General features: G+C 38.9%; 1 protein-coding gene across 2 annotated transcripts in view; it reads right to left on the bottom strand.

Moving 5' to 3' along the window:
- Nucleotides 1-24,980, bottom strand: part of HELLS (helicase, lymphoid specific) — a 53,888-nt gene that overhangs the window by 16,381 nt on the left and 12,527 nt on the right. Inside the window, exons 5-13 of one of the 2 annotated variants that reach the window (XM_007963627.3) lie at nucleotides 22,470-22,506; nucleotides 22,320-22,384; nucleotides 13,797-13,838; nucleotides 11,015-11,239; nucleotides 10,462-10,644; nucleotides 8,434-8,577; nucleotides 3,802-3,998; nucleotides 2,276-2,372; nucleotides 1,227-1,364 (exon numbers count right to left, since the gene is read on the bottom strand). In XM_007963627.3, coding sequence (XP_007961818.1) covers nucleotides 1,227-1,364; nucleotides 2,276-2,372; nucleotides 3,802-3,998; nucleotides 8,434-8,577; nucleotides 10,462-10,644; nucleotides 11,015-11,239; nucleotides 13,797-13,838; nucleotides 22,320-22,384; nucleotides 22,470-22,506 — 1,128 coding nt within the window. The remainder of the gene's footprint in view (nucleotides 1-1,226; nucleotides 1,365-2,275; nucleotides 2,373-3,801; nucleotides 3,999-8,433; nucleotides 8,578-10,461; nucleotides 10,645-11,014; nucleotides 11,240-13,796; nucleotides 13,839-22,319; nucleotides 22,385-22,469; nucleotides 22,507-24,980) is intronic. The other variant, XM_007963625.3, reaches the window with a different exon arrangement.

Below are 24,980 nucleotides of genomic sequence, written 5' to 3'. Positions count from 1 at the left end.
ATGCAAACTATTACCAGACTATTGACAGAGACAGTAAACACATTACCAGTGTTGGTATCTACAGACATCAATCCAAAAACAAATATGCCCACAGGCAAATCAGGAAAAATATGTAAATGTTTCATAAACATGTTAAAACACTTCCAGACAGGCGCGGTGGCTCACGCCTGTAACCCCAGCACTTTGGGAGGCCAAGGCAGGCGGATCACGAGGTCAGGAGATGGAGACCATTCTGGCTAACACGGTGAAATCCCATCTCTATGCAAACATTGCATTAAAAAAAGGAAAGAATTCTTGCATATAGAAACTAGTTAAGAAACTATACTAGCGATTTAAAACTATCTCCAACTAATTTGAATTCATTTTGAATGAAAACTTTTTCCTCCAGTAATGCATTAAAACATAATTAGGACAAAGTATAAAAGTAATATAAACTCAAATTTAAGCACAGTATTGCACAGAATATTCTTATTGGTAGAACATTCAAAATCTGCCCCTATTTTTGATAAACTGTTGAATTTGGATAGATATAATAAAAGTCCATTATCATATCTTAATATTAATGGAAATTTGAAGTTATCTTCAATTCCAATTATTCACTGGATAATTCCAGTGAATTATCAACTACGACAAGCACTACAAATGTTCAATCAAAAGGCAGATTATCATTTCTCAGGAATATCTATCTACCTGTATACTCTGTGAGGTAACCTGTAAGTGACCAATTCTATAAATATTCATTGTCTTGACTCTCTAATTAAATTTCCTAAGAAGAGAAACTTAATCCTTTGCTACACTATATGGATTTAACTACTGATGAGGATGTGATGTCGAAACACATCTCTTCCTAAATAAGTCATTTACCCCAATAATTCATACTGGGACATTTAAAAACTTCTATAACTATTGGCACATTGAAATTTCGATCATTGGCTAGTCACAGCAGGAAAAAAAGAAAATTTTAAATATAAACACACACACTTGTGCACACAAACACACAAAAAGACACCATAAACAAAGTTTATCCCAAAACGTGAGGAGGGGAAAGACATTCTTCACAACATACAGACCATTAACTTATTTTTAACATAGTTATTATAAACCATTAAGAAATAAATATTCCAACATATGTTGGAATATGGTCACAAGGAACTATCTATAAACATCTCAATTCAGCAATAATCATCCTTTTTAATCTCTGCAACACACTGTAAAGGACTTCTAACCTCAAAATTGGTATGAAGCTTGAGTAAATAAGTATTTTCATATGGACGTATGTCATATAAATCTTTTCTGGAGGGCAATTTGCCTTCAAAGAAGCCATCATCTGTAAATTCTAACATATACATTCTAGGAATTCTTTCCTAAGGAAATAGCCAGTAATGGGCAAAGGTGTAATGTTAAGTAGAGATACTACAACCTTGTTTATATTGTAGAAAATTTTGAAAAGAGGAAGATATAGGTATAATTTTATATTATAGTAGAACAGGACAGTGGGATAATAAGCAGTTATTAAAAACCACTGATTTAAATCTACATGTAGTAAAAGGACAATAATCTTCTGGTAACTGTTTAAAAGACTATCTTAAGGAATAATTTTATTTTTACAATCTTTTTCTTCATAAAATACACATAAAACACACATGTTTACACAAAGACAGAAAAGAGTCTGGACTGTCATATAACACAACACAATCATTCCACATACACTACCAGGAAGTACAATTTTAAGAGGAAGTGATATTTTTACTTTTCAGTTCTCTCCTGCTTCACATTTTTCTCATGAACATGTATAAAATTTAATATCAGAAAAAATGATAAAGACTTCGAATAAAATTGCTACACCACAACTGAGAAGCTTTTCAGGCTCATGTGACTAGATTAGATAATGTTTCTCTAAATTAAAGATAGGTAGGATGGGGTAGGGATTACAGAAGGCAATAAAAATAGATGAGACAGTCATGCAAGGATGTAAATTATAAAAGTATTATTGGCAAGCATTCCATAAAAACCACAAATTTCTGTTTTGTGCTTGACAAACTTCTCCGTAACCATTGGGGTAAAATGAGTATACTATCTGAAAAGGACAAAACTTAGGTAAGCACTTGAGTTCTGTCATAAAACTCAAGAGAAGAAAAAACAAAGGAGTCATTTAAATGTAGGAGGACCTTCATTTTTCAAATCTCCACTACAAAGGATTAGACAGGTGATCTCCAGAGTTCCTTTTATACTCTATTGAGCCTATGGTTAAGCAGAATAAGAAAACATAGAAAACCTGGTGCAGCATATGCAATACATTCTGCTCTCTTTCTTTAGCAATAATATCTTCAGCAGTTTCAGAAAGACTAGTGATGTCAAACCAAGACTCAAAGCTGGAAAAGAAAAATGTTTAAGTTAACCACATAAATTAAGTTATGTCAACATGATACATGATTATTTACAGTAATAATCTGTGATACTGAAACATAGTATTGTTGCACCAAATCGTTAGGTGCAATTTTTAAAAATTATAATGGAAAAGAACATATTCAAACAACAAAGATAAATTGATTGGATTTTTGAACCATCAAGAACTGTGAGCTTAAAGGGAACACTTTTCTGATTTATAAATAGATTAACAACCGTACAGTAGTATAAAAATCAAGTAAGATTAAGGTATATATTTATAATTTTACTTTACAAAAGTAAGAACTATCTCTGAAAACCAAAGTCATATGATTTTCTCCACCAGTCTTAAGTATGGCCCACTACAATATTTTAAAATTCAACATATACATAACTTGACAATATTATACATGCTTATTCCTTCCCACTGTTAAATATATATATATTACAATGAGCAATTAAGTATGAGCATGCAGATTAATAATATATAATAGGTAACATTACATCCAACTGTGGAAAATGCTAGTAACATTTCTGCAGTAGACTAGATGTTCCCAAACTTGGATCACCAGAAGGATGTTCAAAAAACTCAGATTCTCAACTCCTATCTTGACACTGTAATTCAGTATGTCTGCATAGTACCTGGAATTCTTGTCTTTCAATAATAGCGCCCAGAGTCACAATAAGGTAGCCTACCTTGAGACACCATTCGGTAACCAGATTTGAAATAAATTCCCAAAATTTAAAATTATATTTCCACATCCAATTAGCTTACTTCCTTCACTGATGCCAAAACAAGTATAAATTACCTTTTTTGCCCAGGTTGTATTTCCGTTGTAATCAGTTTTAGATTATGTTAACATTACCTCCTCCTCCATTCTGAAGTTACTAATTACTTTCTGGAAACTACTTTTATTTCTGATTTTATTATATAAGCTAAGATTCAAACATTGTTTCCAGAATTAAAACACTATGTTTACATTGGGAGACCTCAGTTTTAACTTTGGCTCTGGTGCTAACTAGTCTTACCTTGTAACAACTCTATACCTAGGTTTTCTTTTATGTGAGATAGGGAATAATTTAACAACTCTATTGTCCCCGGTTGTTTCATGAGGATATAATGAGAAAAATCCATCTTAAAATGTTTTACAAAGGTAACACATAAAATAACCTTATTATAAAAATATTATCTTAAAGTAGCATTCAGCAGTCTTCCTTTAACCAATGCAAGTAAGTTTTAAATAATCTTTTCTTAATCTGCTCTCACATAATTTGTGACAGGAGTAGAACATACAATATACACCAAAAAGAACTTGCCAAATATTTGGCATTTTAATTCAGTTACTGAAAAGAAAGTAATTTTGAGTAACAGCACAGATTTTTGAGGTTAAATCATTAAATAACTGGCTTACCCACCTTTTCAAGTCATCAAATACATCTGGCAACAAAAAGTTTAGCAATGACCAAAGTTCTGATAAATTGTTTTGCAAGGGAGTACCAGTCAAAAGAAGTTTGTTATCAGCATTGAATCGTTTTAACTCCCTGATTAGACGGCACTTCATATTCTTAATCCTGTGTCCTTCATCTACTATTAAGTATTTCCAATAGCAATGCTAGAAAATGAATTGAGGAAAAAGATTTTTAAACAATGATCTCACGATTTTTCTAACAAGAATTCTAAAAATAAAACATCTATTATGAGGGATGGATGTTGAATTTTATCAAATGTAATTTCAGTAACTACTGAGATGATCATGTTTTCATTTGATCCACTTACAAGGATTCCTAAAATTGATAGATATTTCAGTTCCTGGAAGAGTTATCTACTAAAATACGCAATAAAGCTTGAACTCCACCTGTTCTGAATTTAAGATTTCCCTATTCAGACCCTAGTCAATGCAGTTGTAGCTTTCTTTTCTAATGTTTTCCCAAGTTTTGATATTGTTATGCTAGACTACTAAAAATTGAGTTTTTATTAGTTCCATACACGCTGAAACATCAAATAGAACTAGAATTTTCCCTTCTTTATTTAAGCAATTTATATTTTCACAGAAAGTCACCCATTCACTTTCACAAAGTTATCATGAAAATGTTTTAACTTTCTCATTTTAATATCTGTGATTTCTCATATATCTTTATCAGGAAAATTTATAATTAATCTAATTTATATTAACAAACAGAAATACAAAGTATTTCTGGAAATATAAATAACAATCTGAAAAATATAGGTATCCTTAAAAAATGGGACTGACAAATTGAGGAAAGAGTATAGAGAATGTTTCGCATTTTGCTTTATATATCCCAAAAGAATCAAAAAAGTTTATAGTATTGTGTCTTCTTTATTAAAATAACTAGGAAGAGATTTATTTTCCTGGCAATATGGTAAAACCAGAAAACCTGAATTATCTCTCACTGTAAGACAGCTATCTAAAAATGCCAGATAAAAATATAAAATATCCTTTGCCGGACACAGTGGCTCAGGCCTGCAATCCCAGCACTTTGGGAGGCCGAAGCAGACAGATTACCTGAGGTCAGGAGTTTGAGACCAGCCTGGCCAACTTGGTTAAACCTCATTTCTACTAAAAATACAAAAATTAGCCGGACGTGGTGGCACACGCCTGTAATCCCAGCTACTCAGGAGGCTGAGGGAGGAGAATTGCTTGAGCCAGGGAGACGGAGGCTGCAGTGAGCCGAGATCCTGCCACTGCACTCCAGCCTGGGTGACAGAGGGAGACTATCTTAAAAAAAAAAAAAAAAAAAAAATCGGGCTGAGCATGGTGGCTCATGCCTGTAATCCCAGCACTTTGGGAGGCCAAGGCAGGAGAATCAGAAGGTTAGGAGATCGAGGCCAGCTTGACCAACATGGTGAAACCCCGTTTCTACTAAAAATACAAAAAATAGCCAGGCATGGTGGTGAGTGCCTGTAATCCCAGCTACTTGGGAGGCTGAGACAGGAGAATCACTTGAACCTGGGAGGCGGAAGTTACAGTGAGCCAAGATTGCACCACTGCACTCCAGCCTGGGCAACAGAGTGAGACTCCGTCTCCAAAAAAAAAAAAAAAAAAAGTATATGTATATATATCCTTTTATAATGGGTGAGAGAAAAAAAAAAACAAGGAAACAAATGATGAGCAATCTGAAAGCCAAATTAGCAAGTGAACTCAGTCACTTCCGCTAGCACTCAGCAACAAAAGCCCTGGAACCTCCCACTCAGAGTAAGCTAAGATCCTTGAAATGATAACATAAGCTCACTGAAATGGAAAATTCGAAAGTTTCTAGCCACTAGCAAATGAAATGGACAAGGAAGCTTAACTATTTCATTACAGGACGGGTACGGAAAACAGATTAGAAGGGTCTTCATGTTATATTACTGAGTAGAAAACACAAATTGCAAAAGTGAATGCAGGCCGGAAGCAGTGGCTCACACCTGTACTCCCAGCACTTTGTGAGGCCTAGGCAGGTGGATGGCTTGAGACACCCTGTCCCTACAAAAAAATACAAGAAACAGGTGTGGTGACGGACATCTGTCGTCCCGGCTACTCAGGAGACTGAGATAGAAGAATCACTTGAGCCCAGGAGTTTCAGGCTACAGTGCGCTGAGATTGGGCCACAGGACTCCAGCCTGCGTGACAAAGTGAGACCCTATCTTGGACCAAAAAAAAAAATGAATGTATAGTATGATCATATGTGTAAATTATACCTACATGTTAGCTATAATTATTGAGTATAAAGTAGTTCTCTGGGAGGCTAAGGTGGGCAGATCACGAGGGCAGGAGATCAAGACCATCCTGGCTAACACGGTGAACCCCCGTCTCTACTAAAATTACAAAAAAATCAGCCGGGTGTGGCAGGGGGTGCCTGTAGTCCCAGCTACTTGGGAGGCTGAGGCAGGAGAATGGCGTGAACCTGGGAGGCAGAGCTTGCAGTGAGCCGAGATCGCGCCACTGCGCTCCAGCCTGGGTGACAGAGCAAGACTCCGTCTCAAAAACAGGAAGAAAAAAAAAAAAAGTTGTAGTTCTCAGGTAGAATTACAGGTGCTTTTACATCTTCCTGTATACTACCCTTTAAAAAAATCGGTATATATTACTCTTACTGTAAAGAAATGGTTTATATCAGGGGTCCCCAATCCCCAGGCCACAGACCTGCAGGGGTCCATGGCATGTTAGGAACCAGGCCACACAGCAGGAAGTAAGCACCTGTGAGGGAGGGAAGCTTTATGTGTATTTACAGCAAAGCGAAGCTTCATTTATATTTACAGCCACTCCCTACTGCTCACATTATGGCCTGAGCTCCGCTTCCTGTCAGATCAGGAGACAATATATTCTCATAGGAGCATGAACCCTATTGCGAACTACACATCCAAGGATCTGGGTTGTGCGCTCCTTATAAAAATCTAATGTTGGATGACTTGTCATTGTCTCCCATCATCCCTAGATGGAAAACAAGCTCAGGGCTACCACTGATTCTACATTATGGTAAGTTATAAAATTATTATTATTATTTTGAGACACAGTCTCACTCGGTTGCCCAGCCTACAGTACAGAGGCATGATCTCCGCTCACTGCAATATCTGCCTTCCGGGTTCAACCAATTATCCTGCCTCAGCCTCCCAAGGAGCTGGGCCACTGTGCCCATGTAATTTTTGTATTTTTGTAGAGATGTGGTTTCACCATGTTGGCCAGGAAGGTCTCAAACTCCTCACCTCAAGTGATTTGCCCACCTAAGCTTCCCAAAGTGCTGGGATTATAGGCGTGAGCCATTATGGCCGGCCCTATTATTTCATTATGTATTACAATTTTATAATAATAAAAATAAAGTGCACAATAATTGTAATGCACTTGTACCATTCTGAAACCATCCCCCACCCATGGTCCATGGAAAACTTGTCTTCCACAAAACCAGTTCCTGGTGCCAAATGGTTGCAGACTGCTGGTTTGAATTTTTTTTTTTTTTTTTTTGAGACAGACTCTCACTGCAGCACGGGCTGGAGTGCAGTGGCGCAATCTCAGCTCACTGCAACCTCCACCTCCCGGGTTCAAGCAATCCTCGTACCATTTCAGATGTGCACCATCACACCCAGCTAATTTCTGTATTTTTAGTAGAGACACGGGTTTGTCATGTTGGCCAGGCTGGTCTGGAACTCCTGGCCTCAAGCGATCTGCCCGCCTCACCCTCCCAAAGTGCTGGAATTACTGGCATGAGCCTTCAAGCTCGGCCTGGTTTAAATACTTTTTAAGGCTGTACACATTTGTCAACTTTGCTAAACTCTTGAGCTAAGATTTCTGCAAATCATATTCCAAAGTTTTACCAGCACATACGCAAAACCTGACAATACTCGTCATAATTATGCAAGTCATAATTATTCCACTTACGACTTATGTGTTTTAATTTTATGTTGAAACCATTAAGTACTTTCCTATTTCCAAGCAAGATAAACTTAAGGGTACCGCACTAAGAGGGTTCTCACACAGCCAGAGAAAGGAAAAACAAAGCAGTCAAGAATTATAAATGAATGAGGTAGAGCATTGAGGAAGAAGTTCAAAACATCAATAAATGAATTAACAGAAGGCACGAAAGAAGGCACAATTTTTCAATTGTGTTATGCTAACAGGAAATTATTTAAGTAAGTAGCTACAACATCAAAACAAATGAAAATGTTAACAAATAGTCCAATAAGATACTCTAAAAATAACTTGTCTTCAAATACTCTTATTTGATTAAAATACAATAGATAGGTAAATTCCGTATATTCAAAGTAACTGTCACAAATATATCTGTAATACATTCAGAGATTAGGTCTATTTCTGGATGATTCTACGCCATATGTTAAACTGCCATAAGCTTTAATTATATTGTTACAAATGATGGCCTTCATCTCAATCATTCTGTTAATAAAAGTCTCCAGATTCTAAAGGTATATGCACAATATAATCTACAATTTCAACAACAACAAATTAGACAAATGCTCCCAGATGGTAAGAAAGTGGTATAAATTTAAAAAAAACATGTTTTATGTATTACAAAGAAACCAATGAAGATCATTTGTACCTGTAACGCATTTCGGTCTCTCATGGCTATTTCAAATGACGTGATTACCACAGGATGAATTTGCAGAGTCCCTTTCCGTTTGTAAATATTTCTTACCAATTTCTGACGTTCCTCCTGGGTTCCATGATATAACATTGTAGGGATCTGAAAAATTTTATATTGATTTATATCAAACTTAAGAACAAAATGTAAAAATTGACTATTTAGAGAATATAAATCATTCTGAGGGAAAAAATATAATTTAAAATTTCAGTTCTATTTTTCTATAGCAAAATAAGCCAAGCAATTCTAACAAATCATTGAACTACTACGGGAGAAAAATGAAAAAAAAAAAAAAAAAAAGTCAGGCCCAGCACAATGGCTCACACCTCTAACCTCAACACTCTGGGAAGCCAAGGCAAGCAGATCTCTAAAGTCTGTGAGTAGTTCGAGATCAACCTGAGCAACATGGAGAAATCCCATCTCTACACAAAATACAAAAATTAGCTGGGTGTGGGGGTACGCACCTGTAGTGCTAGCTACTCACCCAGTGGAGTGAGATGGGAGGTTCACATGAGCTACTCAGGTATGAGATAGCAGGCTCACATGAGACTAGGAGGTGAAGGCCACAGTGAGCCAGAATGGCGCCACTGCATTCCAGCCTGGGCAACAGAGCAACATCCTGTCTGAAGAAAAAATAAAAATAATAAAGTCATAAAAACAAATATAAGGGCCGGGCGGGATGGCTCATGCCTGTAATCCCAGCACTTTGGGAAGCTGAGGCAGGCAGATCACCCGAGGTCAGGAGTTCCAGACCAGCCTGACCAACATGGAGAAACCCTGTCTCTACTAAAAATAAAAAATTAGCTGGGCGTGGTGGTGCACACCCGTAATCCCAGCTACTTGGGAGGCTGAGACAAGAGAATCGCTTGAACCCAGGAGCCAGAGGTTGCAGTGAGCCGAGATAGTGCCACTGCACTCCAGCCTGGGTAACAAGAGCCAAACTCTTTCTCTCTCTCACACACACACAACAACAAAAACCCATAAATACATAAAATACATATAGGCCGGGCGCGGTGGCTCACGCCCGTAATCCCAGCACTTGGGAGGCCGAGGTGGGTGGATCACAAGATCAGGAGATCGAGACTATCCTGGCCAACATGGTGAAACCCCGTCTCGACTAAAATACAAAAAATTAGCCAGGTGTGCTGGTGCGCGCCTGTAGTCCCAGCTACTATACTCCAGCCTGGTGACAGAGAGACTCCATTTCAAAATAAATAAATAAATTATATATATATATATATATTAAAAAATGAGGCAGATGGTGACACTACTTCTAGAATTTCTCATAAGGCAAAAATGTGCAGAAGGGCTGGGTGCGGGGGTAACGGTGGCTCACATCTATAATCCCAGGACTTTGGGAGGCCAAGGTGGGCGGATCTCTTCAGGCCAGGAGTTCAAGACCAGCCTGGCCAACACAGCAAGACATCGTCTCTACTAAAAACATAAAATTAGCTGGGTATGGTGGCACATGCTTGTAGTCCTAGCTACTCGAGTGGCTGAGGCACAAGAATCAACTCAACATGGGAGTCAGAGGTTGCAGTGAACCAAGATTGCGTCCCTGCCCTCCAGCCTGGGCAAGAGAGACTCCATCTCAAAAAAAAAAAAAAAAGCAGAAGGTAACGTGTATAGAAAAAAAGTTACAAAAAACAGAAAACTCTCTTCCTCTCTTCTCAGCCTTTTGGCAAAGATCAAGTGAAGAATAAGCAGAATTTTTAATAAAATCTCTACCTAAGTCTGTCTCAGTTGAATCAAATTAACCAATGCAATGAAAATCATTCTGGAATATTTTAGGAAAGATGTCAGGGATTTCCAAAACCTATACTATATAAATTTAAATTAGGGTACTCCACAGATTAAGTCAAATCAGACAAAATATTTATACAGGAACCAATATAATTATAGGAGTTCTACAATTTAATTCCTACAACAACGAAGCATAAAAAAACATGTAAAATTATAATTTTAACATAAGAAAGCATGTCTTACATCTGGTGCAAATCTTTTGAACTCAGCCATCCAGTTAGGAAGTGTAGACAAAGGGCCACAGACAAGAAAAGGTCCTGGTACTCCTCTCTGAATCATCAATGCAATAGTAGCAATGCACTGAACTGTCTTACCCAATCCCATTTCATCTGCTAAAATGCCATTAATTCCGTTTTCCCAAAGCATCTGGATGAAATAATAGATACTGTATTTAAACTCGGATATAAGCAACTACAGGGTTACAATATTTCATTTCTTCTCTTTAAAAAAAATCACACCCAAAGATGAGAATTACGTTAAAACTGATATATTCACACTATAAATTATAGCAACACTGTGGAAAATCCTTTATTAAAGCCATAAAAGTGTTGGAAGTCATTAACAAGGTAATTTCCACGTCTAAAAATTCAGGTTAAAGAAATCAGAAAGTAGGTATTCACACACAAATGTATAATAATGAAACATGACAGAAATGACTCCACTTGTGGTACATCACATTATTAGGCTACTACAGAAATAAAACCAATATGTTGTATTAAAAATTACAATTCATTACCCTAAGCCATTCCATGCCTTCTACTTGGTACCATCGCATCACTCCTCCCGTGAAGTGCTTCGGTTGTTGAAAAGGTACTGGCTGACCATTACACTTCCGGACTGGGTCAAAAAAGAATTTAGTATTCTGCCTAACCGTTTGAGACAATCTATCTTTAATTATACTATTTGAATCTTTATTTTTCTGAAGATTTTCTACACAGAGATTAGTAGAGGAGTTTTCATCCTGTAGAGAAAAAAAGTTTAATAAGATGTGTTATACAAAATGCTGCTGTATGCCACCATTTATCAGAAAATGGAACTAACAAACCCTACTGAGTCCTATAATCATTAAGTATAGAAGACTAAGATCACATCTGGATTAAAAAACTGCAGACATCTCCATCCCTCTACAAATGAAAAGCTACTAAAAAAAACAATAACAGGCTGGCACAGTGGCTAATGCTATAATCACAGCACTTTTGGAAGCTGAGGCAGGAGGATCACCTGAATCCAGGTGTCCAAGACCACCCTGGACAACATGGCGAAACCCTGTCTCTACTAAAAATACAAAAAATTAGCTGGGTGTGGTTGCACGCAACTGCCTGTATCCCAGCTACTCGGGAGGCTGAGGATCACTCGAACCCAGGAAGCCAAGGCTGCAGTGAGCCATGAACACAACCACTGCACTCCAGCCTGGGTGACAGGAGACTGCCTCAAAAAAATAAAATAAAATAAAATATAAAAAATCTGAGAATAACCCTTACAAATTAAAATCAGGCACATACTTTTGAAAAGATCATTAGAATTATACCTTTCTTCCAAACTTCTAATATTGTGACACTCAATAATTTATTAAACTGTTACACAGAAAATACAGTATGCATAAATAAGACGGGCAAAAGAGACGGGCAAAAGATACTAACAGATACTTTACAAAAGAAAACATATATGCCAGGTATGGCGGCTCACGCCTGTAATCCCAGCACTTTGGGAGGCCGAGGCGGGCAGATCACGAGGTGAAGAGATCGAAACCATCCTGGCCAAAATGGTGACACCCTGTCTCCACTAAAAGTACAAAAATTAGTTGAGCGTGGTTGCGTGCACCTGTTATCCCAGCTACTTGGGAGGCTGAGGCAGGAGAATCGCTTGAACCCGGGAGGCAGAGGTTGCAGTGAGCCAAGATCGTACCACTGCACTCCATCCTGGGCGACAGAGCAAGACTCCATCTCAAAAAAAAAAAAAAAAAAAAAGAAAGAAAACAGTCATCAAGAACATAAAAATAAACTCTACTTCAGTAGTAATTAGGAAAATGCAAGTTAAAAACCACACACATTGCCATTTCTCATTTAATAAAATAGCTGAAATTAAAAGGCTATCAAATGCTGACAATAATGTAAGCTGGAATTTTCAAACATTGCTGGCAAGAGAATAAAATGATGCATTTACCTTGGGGGGAACAAATCTGTACTTTCTTATGAACATACATTTGCCATGTAATACAACAATTCCATTCCCAGGTACACAGGCAAAAAGTATGAAAACATGTCTACACATGGACTTGCATGCAAATTATTATGCAACCTTACTCATAAAAGTCACAAATTGCAAACAACCCAAATGCCCATCAATAAGGGGATGGATGAGAAAATTGTAACATTCATTCAACAGAATACTAGTCAATAATAATAAGAAACCAGTTACTAAAATGCTCAACAACATAAATGAGTATCATAGACATGTTGAGTGGAAAGGAAATAATAAGTTATCCTATAAAAGGTGTACAAAATGGCCTCCTCCGGGTTTAGGGGTGGAAAAATAATTAGAAAAACACAGAAGAGATCCCTCTACAATGGAAATGTTCTATACCTTCATCTGGATGGCAGTTACACAAGTGTACGCAAGTGTCAAAATTCATTAAAATACAGTACTTAACAATTATTTCTTCCTGACTGTAAGTTATAAAATGAAGCCAAAATCCCATGGTAAATTATAGAAGATTACATCAAGACTTTATCTTAAAAATCCAACTAAAAGTTTATCTAACTAAATCTTTAAAAATCCAACTAAACTGCACCCATAAACCAGTCCTTATACTTAACAAAAGAATAAAAATCAAGACAGTTTTATAGTATAAATTTTGGACAAAATTGTATGACCAAATAGAGTATCTCTCATTTTATAAACATTACATTAATTTCCCAAAGGCCTAAAAATCTTTAATATGTAAATTAACTACTTGAAGTTCACATCCATTCATTAATATTTTCATGTCATGATTATTTTGCTTCCCTATGCAACCTGGTAATTTTAAGTACTTGAGCAATAAAAAGTGAGATAACAAGGAACCTCTCTACATAAAATGGGATAAGTGAAGAGGTGGCTCGAAAATCAAGCCTTCTCAAACAGAACTTTTAAGAAACTTAAAAAATCTTTAAGGTCTGAAGCAAGATTAAGGCACCCCTCATCAAAGGCATCCCTCAGAGCTTCCCACAAGATGACTCATGGTTTATACCCACATGGCTACGAGCAGTTGTATCACTGCCAGATTCACAAGTTAAAAGCAACATTGCTAGATCCATAAATTAACACTTATACATCAAGAATCATGCAATAAAATACCTAACTAAAGTTGATACATAAAAAAGAAAAATGTTGGATATGGAAGAAATGAATACATAGGTATTTTTTTAAAGCAAAGAAACGGGATAAAGTGAGAAAAACGTACACTGGTGATTATAGAAAAAGGACTAGTAACTGGGGAGTAAATATGACTTCTAAACTTAATCTTATAAATCTCTTACCTCGTTCTCCTTTTTATTTTTTTTAGCCACAGACAAAATTTCCTAATAGTTTGAGAAAACAAAAACAAATTAATAATGTATGAGGTTCATTTATTTATTCAACAAGCATTTATTCTGTGCTTATTTTGCCAGGCAATGAGGATGAGATTCTCAAGATAATTAAAATATAGAGATCTAAAACTAATGGTCTTCAGGCAGAAATAAGCCTATAGACATTACTGGCTCATAATATTTCATAACATTCTAAGCTAATTTGGGAACACTTATACAATGGGGTATTTCATCAAATACAGTGGTTTTCCAGCTTTTCTTTCTTTTAGTCTGAGATTAAGTACAAATTCACACATGGTAACAAACCTCTAGTCCTGTGGTCAGCAAACTACAGCCTGTACAACAACTCCAGCTAAGCGAATACATAGGTACTTTTTTAAAAGCAAAGAAATGGGATAAATTGGAACAGTCGGCCTCACTTGTTTACAGTTTGTATATGGCTGCTTTCAACTGACAATAGCAAAGTACAGGGTTAAGTAGTTGCCCACAAAACTACTCAAAAGCTAAAAATATTTACTATCTGGCTATTTACAGAAAAAGTCTGGAAAACCATGTTACAGCCCACTTTAGACCTCTGTAGATAGACATCTAAGTCTGCATTCCTGGGTAAGAGGCAAAGACAGATAGATTAAAAATACAGAATAAAGTGCTCTGATTTTGAAGGACCTACTAGATGCTGATGGTAAGGAGACAAACAATACCTGAGTGTGTCACTGGGTGGCTTAGCAAATAATTATCTTACATAAAATTATCTAAAAAGTTGTCACCAGGCTTCATCATTCAAGATAGTGAGGGTAGATTTCAAGTAGAAAGAATACAGAAGATATAGGGGATGAAGTAGATTCAAAACAGCATTATCAAATTTAAGATTCATAGAAAAGTAACAGGACATGTAAGTAGGTGACACACACACATATATACACACGGGAATATGTGTATATCGTGTGTATATGAAGTATTATGTACGTATAGATATTCATATTCTAAGGCTGAAGCTAAAAGGAATTTATACCAGGAACTGATAAAGCTGTCCTATAAAATGACCAGATAAAATGAAACTTTTGAAAGAACAATTTAGAAATAAATCAAAATCTATAAATAGCACCAATGAAGTATCCTTATTAAAAATCAAGCATGGGCAACATGGTGAGATCCCATCTCTACAAAAAATATAAAAGTTGGCTGGGCTTGGTGGTGTACACCTGTAGTCCCAGCTACTCAGGAGGATGAGGTGGGAGGATTGCTTGAGCCCAGGAGTCAGAGGTTGCAACGGGCCGAGATGGCACCATTGCACTCCACCCTGGGCAACAGAGCAAGACCCTACCTCCCTCGACAAAAAAAAAAACAAAAATTAAAAAAAACCTTAATCACAAACTTCTGTATTTAACTTATAGTTACTATAGTTAACAGGAAACACAAGAGGCAGAGAAATCATGGGGATACAATCAGTAAAGTCCAGAATGTGGGGAATTATACAGAATTACTCATTTTCTTCAACAAATAATGTTTCTTAAAAAAGATGAGAGACACTCTAGATCTAAAAGAGAACTAAGACACACATTAATCAAACGCAATTTATGTAACTTTTTTGGATCCTGATTTGAACCAATCATTTTTTAAAAAGGTATGAGCTAAGCAGATCACAGTGGGAAGTGCCTATACTCTCTGTACTGCTACTCAGGACACTGAGGCAGGAGGATCATGTGAGCCCAGGTGTTTGAGGTGTAGTCACTATGACAATACTCAGGAATAGCCACTGCACTCTAGTCTCATCAATACAGCAAGCCCCCATCCCTAAAAATAAAAATTAGCCTATTGAGAAATTTAAATATTAAGGAATTACCATTGACTTTCAAAAGTGTGATAACTGTATTGTGGTTATGGTTCAAAAGTTTTAGCCGGGCATGGTGGCTCACGCCTGTAATCCCAGCACTTTGGGAAGCCAGGGCGGGCAAATCACAAGGTCAGGAGTTTGAGACCAGCCTGGCCAACATGGTGTCAATACTAAAAATACAAAAAATTAGCTGGGCGTGGTGACGGGCACTTGTAATCCCAGCTACTTGGGAGGCTGAGACAGGAGACTCGCTTGAACCCAGGAGGCGAAGGTTGCAATGAGCTGAGATCCCGCCACTGCACTCCAGCCCAGGTGACAGCGTGAGACTCCATCTTAAAAAAAAAAAAAAAAAAAAAAAAAAAGGTCTTGCTCAGCTTTTTCTAAAAATATCCCAGAATTAAAAAGTGATTGGCTGGGCAGGGTGGCTCATGCCTATAATCTCAGCACTTTGGAAGATCAAGACAGGCGGATCACCTGAGGTCAGGAGTTCAAGACCAGCTTGACCAACATGGAGAAACCCTGTCTCTAATAAAAGTATAAAATTAGCGGGGCATGATGGCACATGCCTGTAATCCCAGCTACTCGGGAGGCTGAGGCAAGAGAATTGCTTGAACCTGAGAGGCAGAGGTTGCAGTGAGCCGAGATCATGCCATTGCACTCCAACCTGGGCAAGAAGGGAGAAACTCCATCTCAAAAAAAAAGTGATAAAGGTGGACATTCAATTTACTATCCTCTAAATATTTGTAATTTTTCAGATTTTCCATAATACAAAGAAAAAGAATATACATATACGAAAACATTAGTGATTATCTGTTTGACAGCTTTTCAGGTGATTTTTCTTGTATTTTGTTTAGTCTCAAATTTTTCTACAAGAAAATGCAATTCCTTGTGAAACCATAAAAAGTAATGGAGGTTATGAGTGATTAAATTTGCTTCAGAAAAACCAATCTGGTACTCTTGACAATGAATGAGAGCTATACTAGGATTATAAACATCAATTAAGAAACTACTAACAATAGGGCAGAGTAAGGACATAAACACCAGAGTAGCAGCGAATGAAATGACTGACAGAAACTGATAAAAATCTAGATATATAAAGAAATTCAGATAACCTCCTAAATTCTGTTTTGAATGACACAGTAGATATTGGTTCTGACATTAACATCAAAGAGAAAACAAAAGAGCAAGATTGGGAAGAAAGAGAGGAAAAGATAAATTGTTTGCTTTGGGCTACATTATCAATTTCAAAGATCCCAATAAATTCAACTGACAGACGTAAAACTGCTCAACCGCACAATGTGTAAGGAAATACGTACAGACTACTCTTAAAAAAAAAAAAAAAAAAAAAAAAAGGGCCGGACACAGTGACTCACACCTATAATCTCAGCCCTTTGGGAGGCTGAGGCAGGCGGATCATGAGGTCAAGAGATTGAGACCATCCTGGCCAAAATGGTGAAACCCCATCTCTACTAAAACTACAAAAATAAGCTGGGTGTGGTGGCACACACCTGTAGTCCCAGCTACTCGGGATGCTGAGGCAGGAGAATCGCTTGAGGTGGAGTTGAGCTGTAGCGAGTCAAGATTGCAGCACCGCACTCCAGCCTGGCAACAGAGCAAGACTCTGTCTCCAAAAAAAAACAAAAAAAAACAGGATCTCATTCTCTTGCCCATGCTGCAGTGCAGTAGCACATTCTCACCTCACTGCAGCCTTGACCTCCCCAGGCTCAGGTGATCCTCTTACCTCAGCCTCCTGTGTAGTTGGGACCAAAGCTGTACACCACCATGCCTGGCTAATTTCTTTTTTTTTGTAGAGACAGGATTTCACCATGTTGCCCAAACTAGTCTCAAACTCCTGGGCTTAAGTGATCCTCCCACCTTGGTCTCCCAAAGTGCTGGTATAACAGGTGTCAGGCATCATGTCCAGTCCAGCCTACTCTTAAAAAGTTTAGAAATAGGGTGGTGCAGTGGCTCACGCCTGTAATCCCAGCACTTTGGGAGGCCAAGGTGGGTGGATCACCTGAGATCGGGAGTTCGAGACCAGCTTGACCAACATGGAGAAACCCGGTCTCTACTAAAAATACAAAATTTGCCAGGCGTGGTGGCACATGCCTGTAATCCTAGCTACTCGGGAAGGCTGAGGCAGGAGAATCGCTTGAACCTGGGAGGCGGAGGATGCAATGAGCCAATTCGGTGCCATAGCACTCCAGCCTGGGCAACAAGAGCGAAACTCTGTCTCAAAAAAAAAAACTTGGAAATAAAGAATAGAAAACAGGGCAATCTAGAAAGACGGGTTCAAAAATTTTTGTTCTGCAGACACAAAAACACCCCAGTGAAGAAGGAAAAGGTGAATAAATAGATGGGATAATTTGGAGGAGCAGGGTTCACAGTGACAGAACATTCAATAGGGGTAACACATCTATCTCCAAATGTATTCGTAGATTTAGAGATTCTTCAGCAAGTAACGTGAGATGCAAACAATGAAAAGAATTTAGGCAAAGAGGAAAAGAGAGCAGGAAATTCAGTAAATACACAGAAGAAATAAAAGTAAATGAAAGAATAACTGGTATAGGGCCAGGCATGGTGGCTCACACCTGTAATCTCAGCACTTTGGAAGGCAGAGGCAGGCAGATCACTTTGGGTGAGGACTTTGAGACCAGCCTGGCCAACATGGTAAAATCACCTCTCTACCAAAAAACACAAAAACTTAGCCAGGCGTTGTGGCACGTGCCTGTAGTTCCAGGTGCTGGACTACTCAGGGAGCCGAGGTGACAGAATTGCTTAAACTGGGAGACGGAGGTTGCAGTGAGCTGAGATCGCGCCACTGCACTCCAGCCTGGGCCACACAGTGAAACCTTGTCTCAAAAAAAAAAAAAAGAAAAAGAAAAGGAAAGAAAGAAAAACTGATATGCCCACAGATCTCTGAACACACTAGCCAAGTGATTCACGAAAATGAAAATTGCTTAAAAACCTTTCGATAGCTTCCTACTTTACTTAGGGCAGCCTTAAACTCCTGACCATGCTTACATCTACAGCTTCATCCTTCCTTCATCACTCTTTTCACTTATATAAAAATTGGAGGCAAATATAATTTCCTTCAAGTTTTTTTAAACTGCCAGTCTCTCTTGACCCTGAATATTTGTTCAATGCTTTAATTTCTTCCTAAAACACGCCCCCCTACTATCTTCCCTGTAATTTACTCTTTCCCTATTAATCCCACCTTTAAATAATTTAACTTTTATCCTTCAAGTCACAACATAGATATCATTTCCTTTTCCTAGATGAAAACGTTCAGGAACTGCATGCCTGAGTGAAGAGACCCTCTAATACGGTATATAAACATCCAATTACCAACCGGGCACAGTGGCTCAGACCTGTAATCTAAGCACTTTGGGAGGCCGAGGCAGGAGCCCACAAATTCAAGATCAGCGTAGACAACATGACAAAACCCCATCTTTACAAAAAATACAAAACTCAGCCAGGCCTGGTGGCACATGCACAGAGTCCCTGCTACTGGGGAGTTTGAGATAGGAAGATCACTTGAGTGTGGGAGGTTGAGGCTGCAGTGAGCTGAGATTGTGTCAGCTGCATTCAAGCCAGGGTAATAGAAACATTGTCTCAAGGAAAAAAAAAAAAAATCCAATTTCATTTACTACTTACTCCTATATATCTCTCTGTATGTAGGCTAAGGTGAAGACAGCGTTTACCTTTCTTTACTAATGGATTTCATCCACCTATGACAAAGTTTGCTCCAAACCAATATTCCACAACCATTTAACAAATTAAATAAAGAGCTGTATGACTGGCTAAACTTCAGTACGGCATATTAAAAGTGGTTTTTCTTTTTTGAGTCGGAGTTTCACTCTTGTTGCCCAGGCTGGAGTGCAATGGTGCCATTTTGGCTCACCGCAACCTCCGCCTCCTCAGTTCAAGCTGTTCTCCTGCCTCAGTCTGCCCGAGTAGCTGGGATTACAGGCATGTGCCACTACACCCGGCTAATTTTGTATTTTTAGTAGAGATGGGGTTTCTCCATGTTGGTCAGGCTGGCCTGGAACTCTTGACCTCAGGTGATTCTCCCACCTTGGCCTCCCAAAGTGCTGGGGTTACAGGCATGAGCCACTGCGCCCAACCTAAAAGTGTTTTAAACTGCAAGTTGAATGGATACCATAATCAATTTCAGTGGGCCCTAACTTGTTTTTTTTTTTTTTTGAGACAGAGTCTTGCTCCGTTGCCCAGGCTGGAGTGCAGTGGCACGATCTCAGCTCACTGCAACCTCTGCCTCCCAGGTTCAAGCAATTCTCCTGCCTCAGCCTTCTGAGTAGCTAGGACTACAGGCGCGAGCCACCATTCCCAGTTAATTTTTGTATTTTCAGTAGAGATGGAGTTTCACCATGTTGGCCAGACAGGTTTCGAACTCCTAGCCTCACGTGATCCACCCGCCTCAGTCTCCCAAAGTGCCGGGATTACAGGCGTGAGCCACTGCTCCCAGCCCCCTGACAATTATTTTTCAATGAAAAACTATCGCTGCATCCCTAAAAGAAAAGTATTATGTAAATTTTTCTTATGACGAGCTAAAAAGTCTGAACTTCAGGTAAAAGAACAACAGTAGACAATAGAGTTGTGCTTTTTATTAAATATAAGAATGTGGCCGGGAGTGGTGCCTCACGCCTGTAATCCCAGCACTTTGGGAGACGAAGGCATGAGGATCACCTGAGGTCAGTAGTTCAAGACCATTCTGGCCAACATGGCAAAATCCTGTCCCTACTAAAAATACAAATAGGCGCCTGTAATCCCAGCTTCTCAGAGGCTGAGGCATAAGAATTGCTTGAATCTGGGAGGTGGAGTTTGCAGCAGTGAGCCTAGATCGTGTGTGCCACTGCACTCCAGCCTGGGGACAGAGCAAGACTCTGTCTCCAAGAAAAAAAGAGAATGTGACACATTAAAAACATGCTAAGGAATTGGTTCGTCAGAACTGAAGATGCTCTAATTCATTCATACTTTGAAGCAAAAAGTGAGAAATGAAAAAAAGAAGTTGGTTTTAGAAATGAGCATATGATTTCAGTTTCGTAAAAGTCTTCAACAAAGAACAAGAATAAAGTTCTTAAGACAAGGTTAGGGGTTACAAAAAGTTAAATTATAGTAACAATTTCTGACTAGGCCAGGCTCAGACTCCTTTAACAAGATACCATCTTTTTCCCTAAAACACTTCTCTGCTCTGGTCAGTGTCTTTACTACCCTACCCTTTCCCCCCACCTCTCCACAACATACTACATGTAATTTTAAGCTGTATGCCCACGCCTGTTGTTTCCACAGTTCCTTGCAAAATACAAGTCTACTAGGTACTTTACAACCACAAGATAACTGGTAGAGTCAAAGCTATTACTGTTTTCTATAATAACCCAAATAAAGCAACCAGCATAGGCCGGGAGCAGTGGCTCATGACTGTAATCCCAGCACTTTGGGAGGCCGAGGCAGGCAGACCACCTGAGGTCAGGAGTTCAAGATCAGTCTGGGCAACACGGTGAAACCCCATCTCTACTAAAAATACAAAATTAGCCAGGTGTGGTGTAATCCCAGCTACTCAGGAGGCTGAGGCAGGAGAAACGCTTGAACCTGGGAGGCGGAGGATGTGGTGAGCTAAGACTGCACCATTGCACTCCAGCCTGGGCAACAACAGTAAATCTGTCTCACCCCCGACCCCCCCACCAAAAAAAGAAAACCAGCATAAAGCTGGGCACACTGGCTCACACGTGTACTCTTCAGCAGTTTGGGGGGCTAAAGCAAGAGGATCGTTTGAACCCAGGAGTTCAAGAGCAGCCTAGGCAACATGAGACCTCATCGCTACAAAAAATTTAAAAATTAGCCAGCTGTGCATGGTGTCACACACCTGTAGTCCCAGCTACTCAGGGGGCTGAGGTAGAAGGATCACTTGAGCCCATGAGGTTGACGCTGCAGTGAGCCATGATTGTGCCACTGCACTCCAGCCTGAGTCTCAGAGTGATACCCTGTCTCAAAAAAAGAAAAGAAGAAAAAAAAAAGAAGGAGCCTAGAAATGAAGGATGGAAGGAAACAAAAGAAGGAAAGAAAAGAAAACCAGAACAACCTAAAGGTGTAAATCTATTTGCCACTTAAGTGAGGACGTGCGCAACAGCTCACGCCTGTAATCCGGCATTTTAGGAGACCGAGGTGGGCAGATCACCTTAAGTCAGGAGTTCAAGACCAGCCTGGCCAACATGGTGAAACCCCATCTCTTCTAAAAATACAAAAATTAGCCAGGCATGGTGGTGGGCGCCTGTTATCCCAGCTACTTGGGAGGCTGGGACAAGAGAATCGCTTGAACCCGTGAGGTGGAGGTTGCAGTGAGCCAAAGCAGCATGGACCACAGAGCTCCGCCTCAAAAAAAAAAAAAAAAAGTCTATGAAGGTCAGATGACATTAGTTTCAGATTAGTCTCAAGTCTACTGTAGGTTGGTAGATAGCTTCAAACATTTTGGCAACTTCATCTATAAATGATATATAATATTAAATTAAAAACATATTTGATGTGATATTGAATATTCAATCCTTACAGCTTTAAGGTGGTTTAAAACCTACATTTTACTCAACATCAAATGTTAGGTACCCTCTCCCTTTTATTTTTACCTCTTTTGACATGACCTCTGAAATATTGTATGATTCATCTTCTCTTCCTCTTTTTTTCCTCATAACTATAAAAAAAAAATTTTATTTTTGATAGAAATTAAAATAGAAATATAAACATATATTATTCAAAACTAGAATAAGGATGTTTACCTGGCTTCTCTTCGCTTGCATCGATTGAATTTTTACCCTACAAAACAAGGATTCAGAATATTGATTTTACTAATGAACTTTATAGTATTATACATTAAAAGGCACTGATTAACTTGAGGAAAAAAATGTTTCTTGCAGTTGAGCCACATCCACATATAATTTTTCACTATTATACTTACCTACATGTAGTATTTTCTGTATTTCCCTACTACAACTTGTTCATAATCTCTGCTTTTTCCCAACGGTTCTACTTCTGTCCATTATTTTTCCATTTAGAAGAGAAATTTCAAAATTAAACACAGCTGGCATTTCATTTGTTTTTGGAGACGAAGTTTCACTCTTGTTGCCCGGGCTAGTGTGCAATGGTACAATCTCAGCTCACTGCAACCTCTGCCTCCCAGGTTCAAGAGATTCCCCTGCCTTAACCTCCCGAGTAGCTGGGATTACAGGCACCTGCCACCATACCCGGGTAATTTTTGTACTTTTAGTAGAGATGGGGTTTCACCATTTTGGCCAGGCTACTCTTGAATTCCTGATCTTAGGTGATCCACCCACCTAGGCCTCCTAAAGCGCTGTGATTACAGGCGTGAGGCACGGTGCTCAGCCCACAGTTGGCATTTTTATTTAGAAATACCATGTACATCTTTAAACATTACGCTAAAGATATTCAATAGGTAGGGAATTGAAGGAATATTCATTGTGAATGAAATTCATACATTAAATATAACCCAAAGCAGAAATAAAAGAGAATACTAACTGAAAATTATTAGTGAGGAAGGTAAGGGAAATGAGATGTTAAGAAACAGTTTCTGGCCAGGTGCAGAGGCTCACGCCTATAATCCCAGCATTTTAGAAGGACTAGGTAGTAGACTGCTTGAAGTCAGGAGTGCAAGACCAGCTTGGGCAACAAAGCAAGATCCCCATCTCTTTAAAAAATGTAAAAATTAGCTGAACATGGTGGTGTGCACCTGTAGTTTCAGCTACTCAGGAGGCTGAGGTGGGAAGATGGCTTGACCCCAGGAGTTCAAAGCTGTAGTGAACTACTATGGTGCTACTGAACTCTAGCCTGGGCTACTGAGACATCGCCTCTAAAAATTTTTTTAAGTTTCAAAATAAGAGTTGGGAAACTATTATATCAAGAATAGGTGAACAATACATATGATAAAATGACAAAAATATATATATAATGAATTTTTAAATTAAGTTACAAAGCCTGAAGATTAAACAAGAAAATACCGAAAAAGGACTGGTGCCATTAGAGTAGGCAGAACAGTTGACACCTTTAAGAAAAAAGCAGAGGGGAAAAAAATCAAAACCCTGATATAAACAGCTAGGTGGAATAAAGTGAAGGATATATTAAAATTAACAGGTTCAAGAGCAGGGAATAAATGACTAAGCCAGTAAAATTATCATATAAATAAAAACATGTTGTTCAAAACCCCTAGGTAAGGCCAGTTGTGCTAGCTCATGCCTGTAATCCCAGCACTTTGGGAGCCAAGGTGTGGGTGTGGGGGACAGCTTGAGCCCAGGAGTTCGAGACCAGCCTGGGCAACATAGTGAAGCCCTGTCTCTATGAAAATAAAAATCTGAAAAGCTCTAGGTCTCTGAAATTAGCAAGTGAGTCAAGAATCAGCGGTTTTTTTGTTTTTTGTTTTTTTAGAGATGGTGTCTTGCTCTGTCACCCAGGCTGGAGTCCAGTAGCATGAGCTCAGCTCACTGCAACCTCTGCCTCCCAGGTTCAAGTGATTCTCCTGTCAGCCTCCCAAGTAGCTGGGATTACAGGTACCTGCCATCACATCCGTCTAATTTTTGTGTTTTTGGTAGAGACTGGGTTTCACCATGTTGGCCAGGTTGGTCGCCAGCTCTTGACCTCAGGTGATCCGGGATTACAGATATGAGCCATCATGTCCAGCCCATTTTTATTTTTTTAATACTCTCTCTCAGTAAACTCAGTATTACCAGTTTTATTTATTTATTTAGGAACAGAGTCTCCCTCTATGGCCCAGACTAGAGTACAGTGACACAGTCTTGGCTCACTGCAACCTCTGCCAACCGTGTTCAAGTGATACTCGTGCCTCAGCCTCCCAAGTAGCTGGGACTACAGGCACATATCACCACGCCCAGCTAATTTTTTGTATTTTTAGCAGAGACAGGGTCTCACCATGTTGACCAGGCTGGTCTCGAACTCCTGGCCTCAAGGAATCCATCTGCCTCAGACTTCCAAAGTGCTGGGATAGGCGTGAGCCACCACACCTAGCAGTATTACCAGTTTTAAATAATGGGTTTTGTTGCAAAATAGTCTGCAAAATACTTTATCAGGCATTTTAACATCACCATTAACTAGCCTAAGAATCAAATAACTGGACTTAATCTCAGTACTTTGGGAGGCCAAGGCAAGAGGATCATGAGGTCAGGAGTTGAAGACCAACCTGGTCAAGATGGTGAAACCCTGTCTCTACTAAAAATACAAAAATTAGCCAGGTGTGGCGGCAGGCGCCTGTAATCCCAGCT

This window comes from Chlorocebus sabaeus, chromosome 9, assembly GCF_047675955.1.
Source record: "Chlorocebus sabaeus isolate Y175 chromosome 9, mChlSab1.0.hap1, whole genome shotgun sequence".
In the NCBI taxonomy this organism is placed as follows: Eukaryota; Metazoa; Chordata; class Mammalia; order Primates; family Cercopithecidae; genus Chlorocebus; species Chlorocebus sabaeus.
This window is presented reverse-complemented; position numbering and strand designations above follow the sequence as displayed.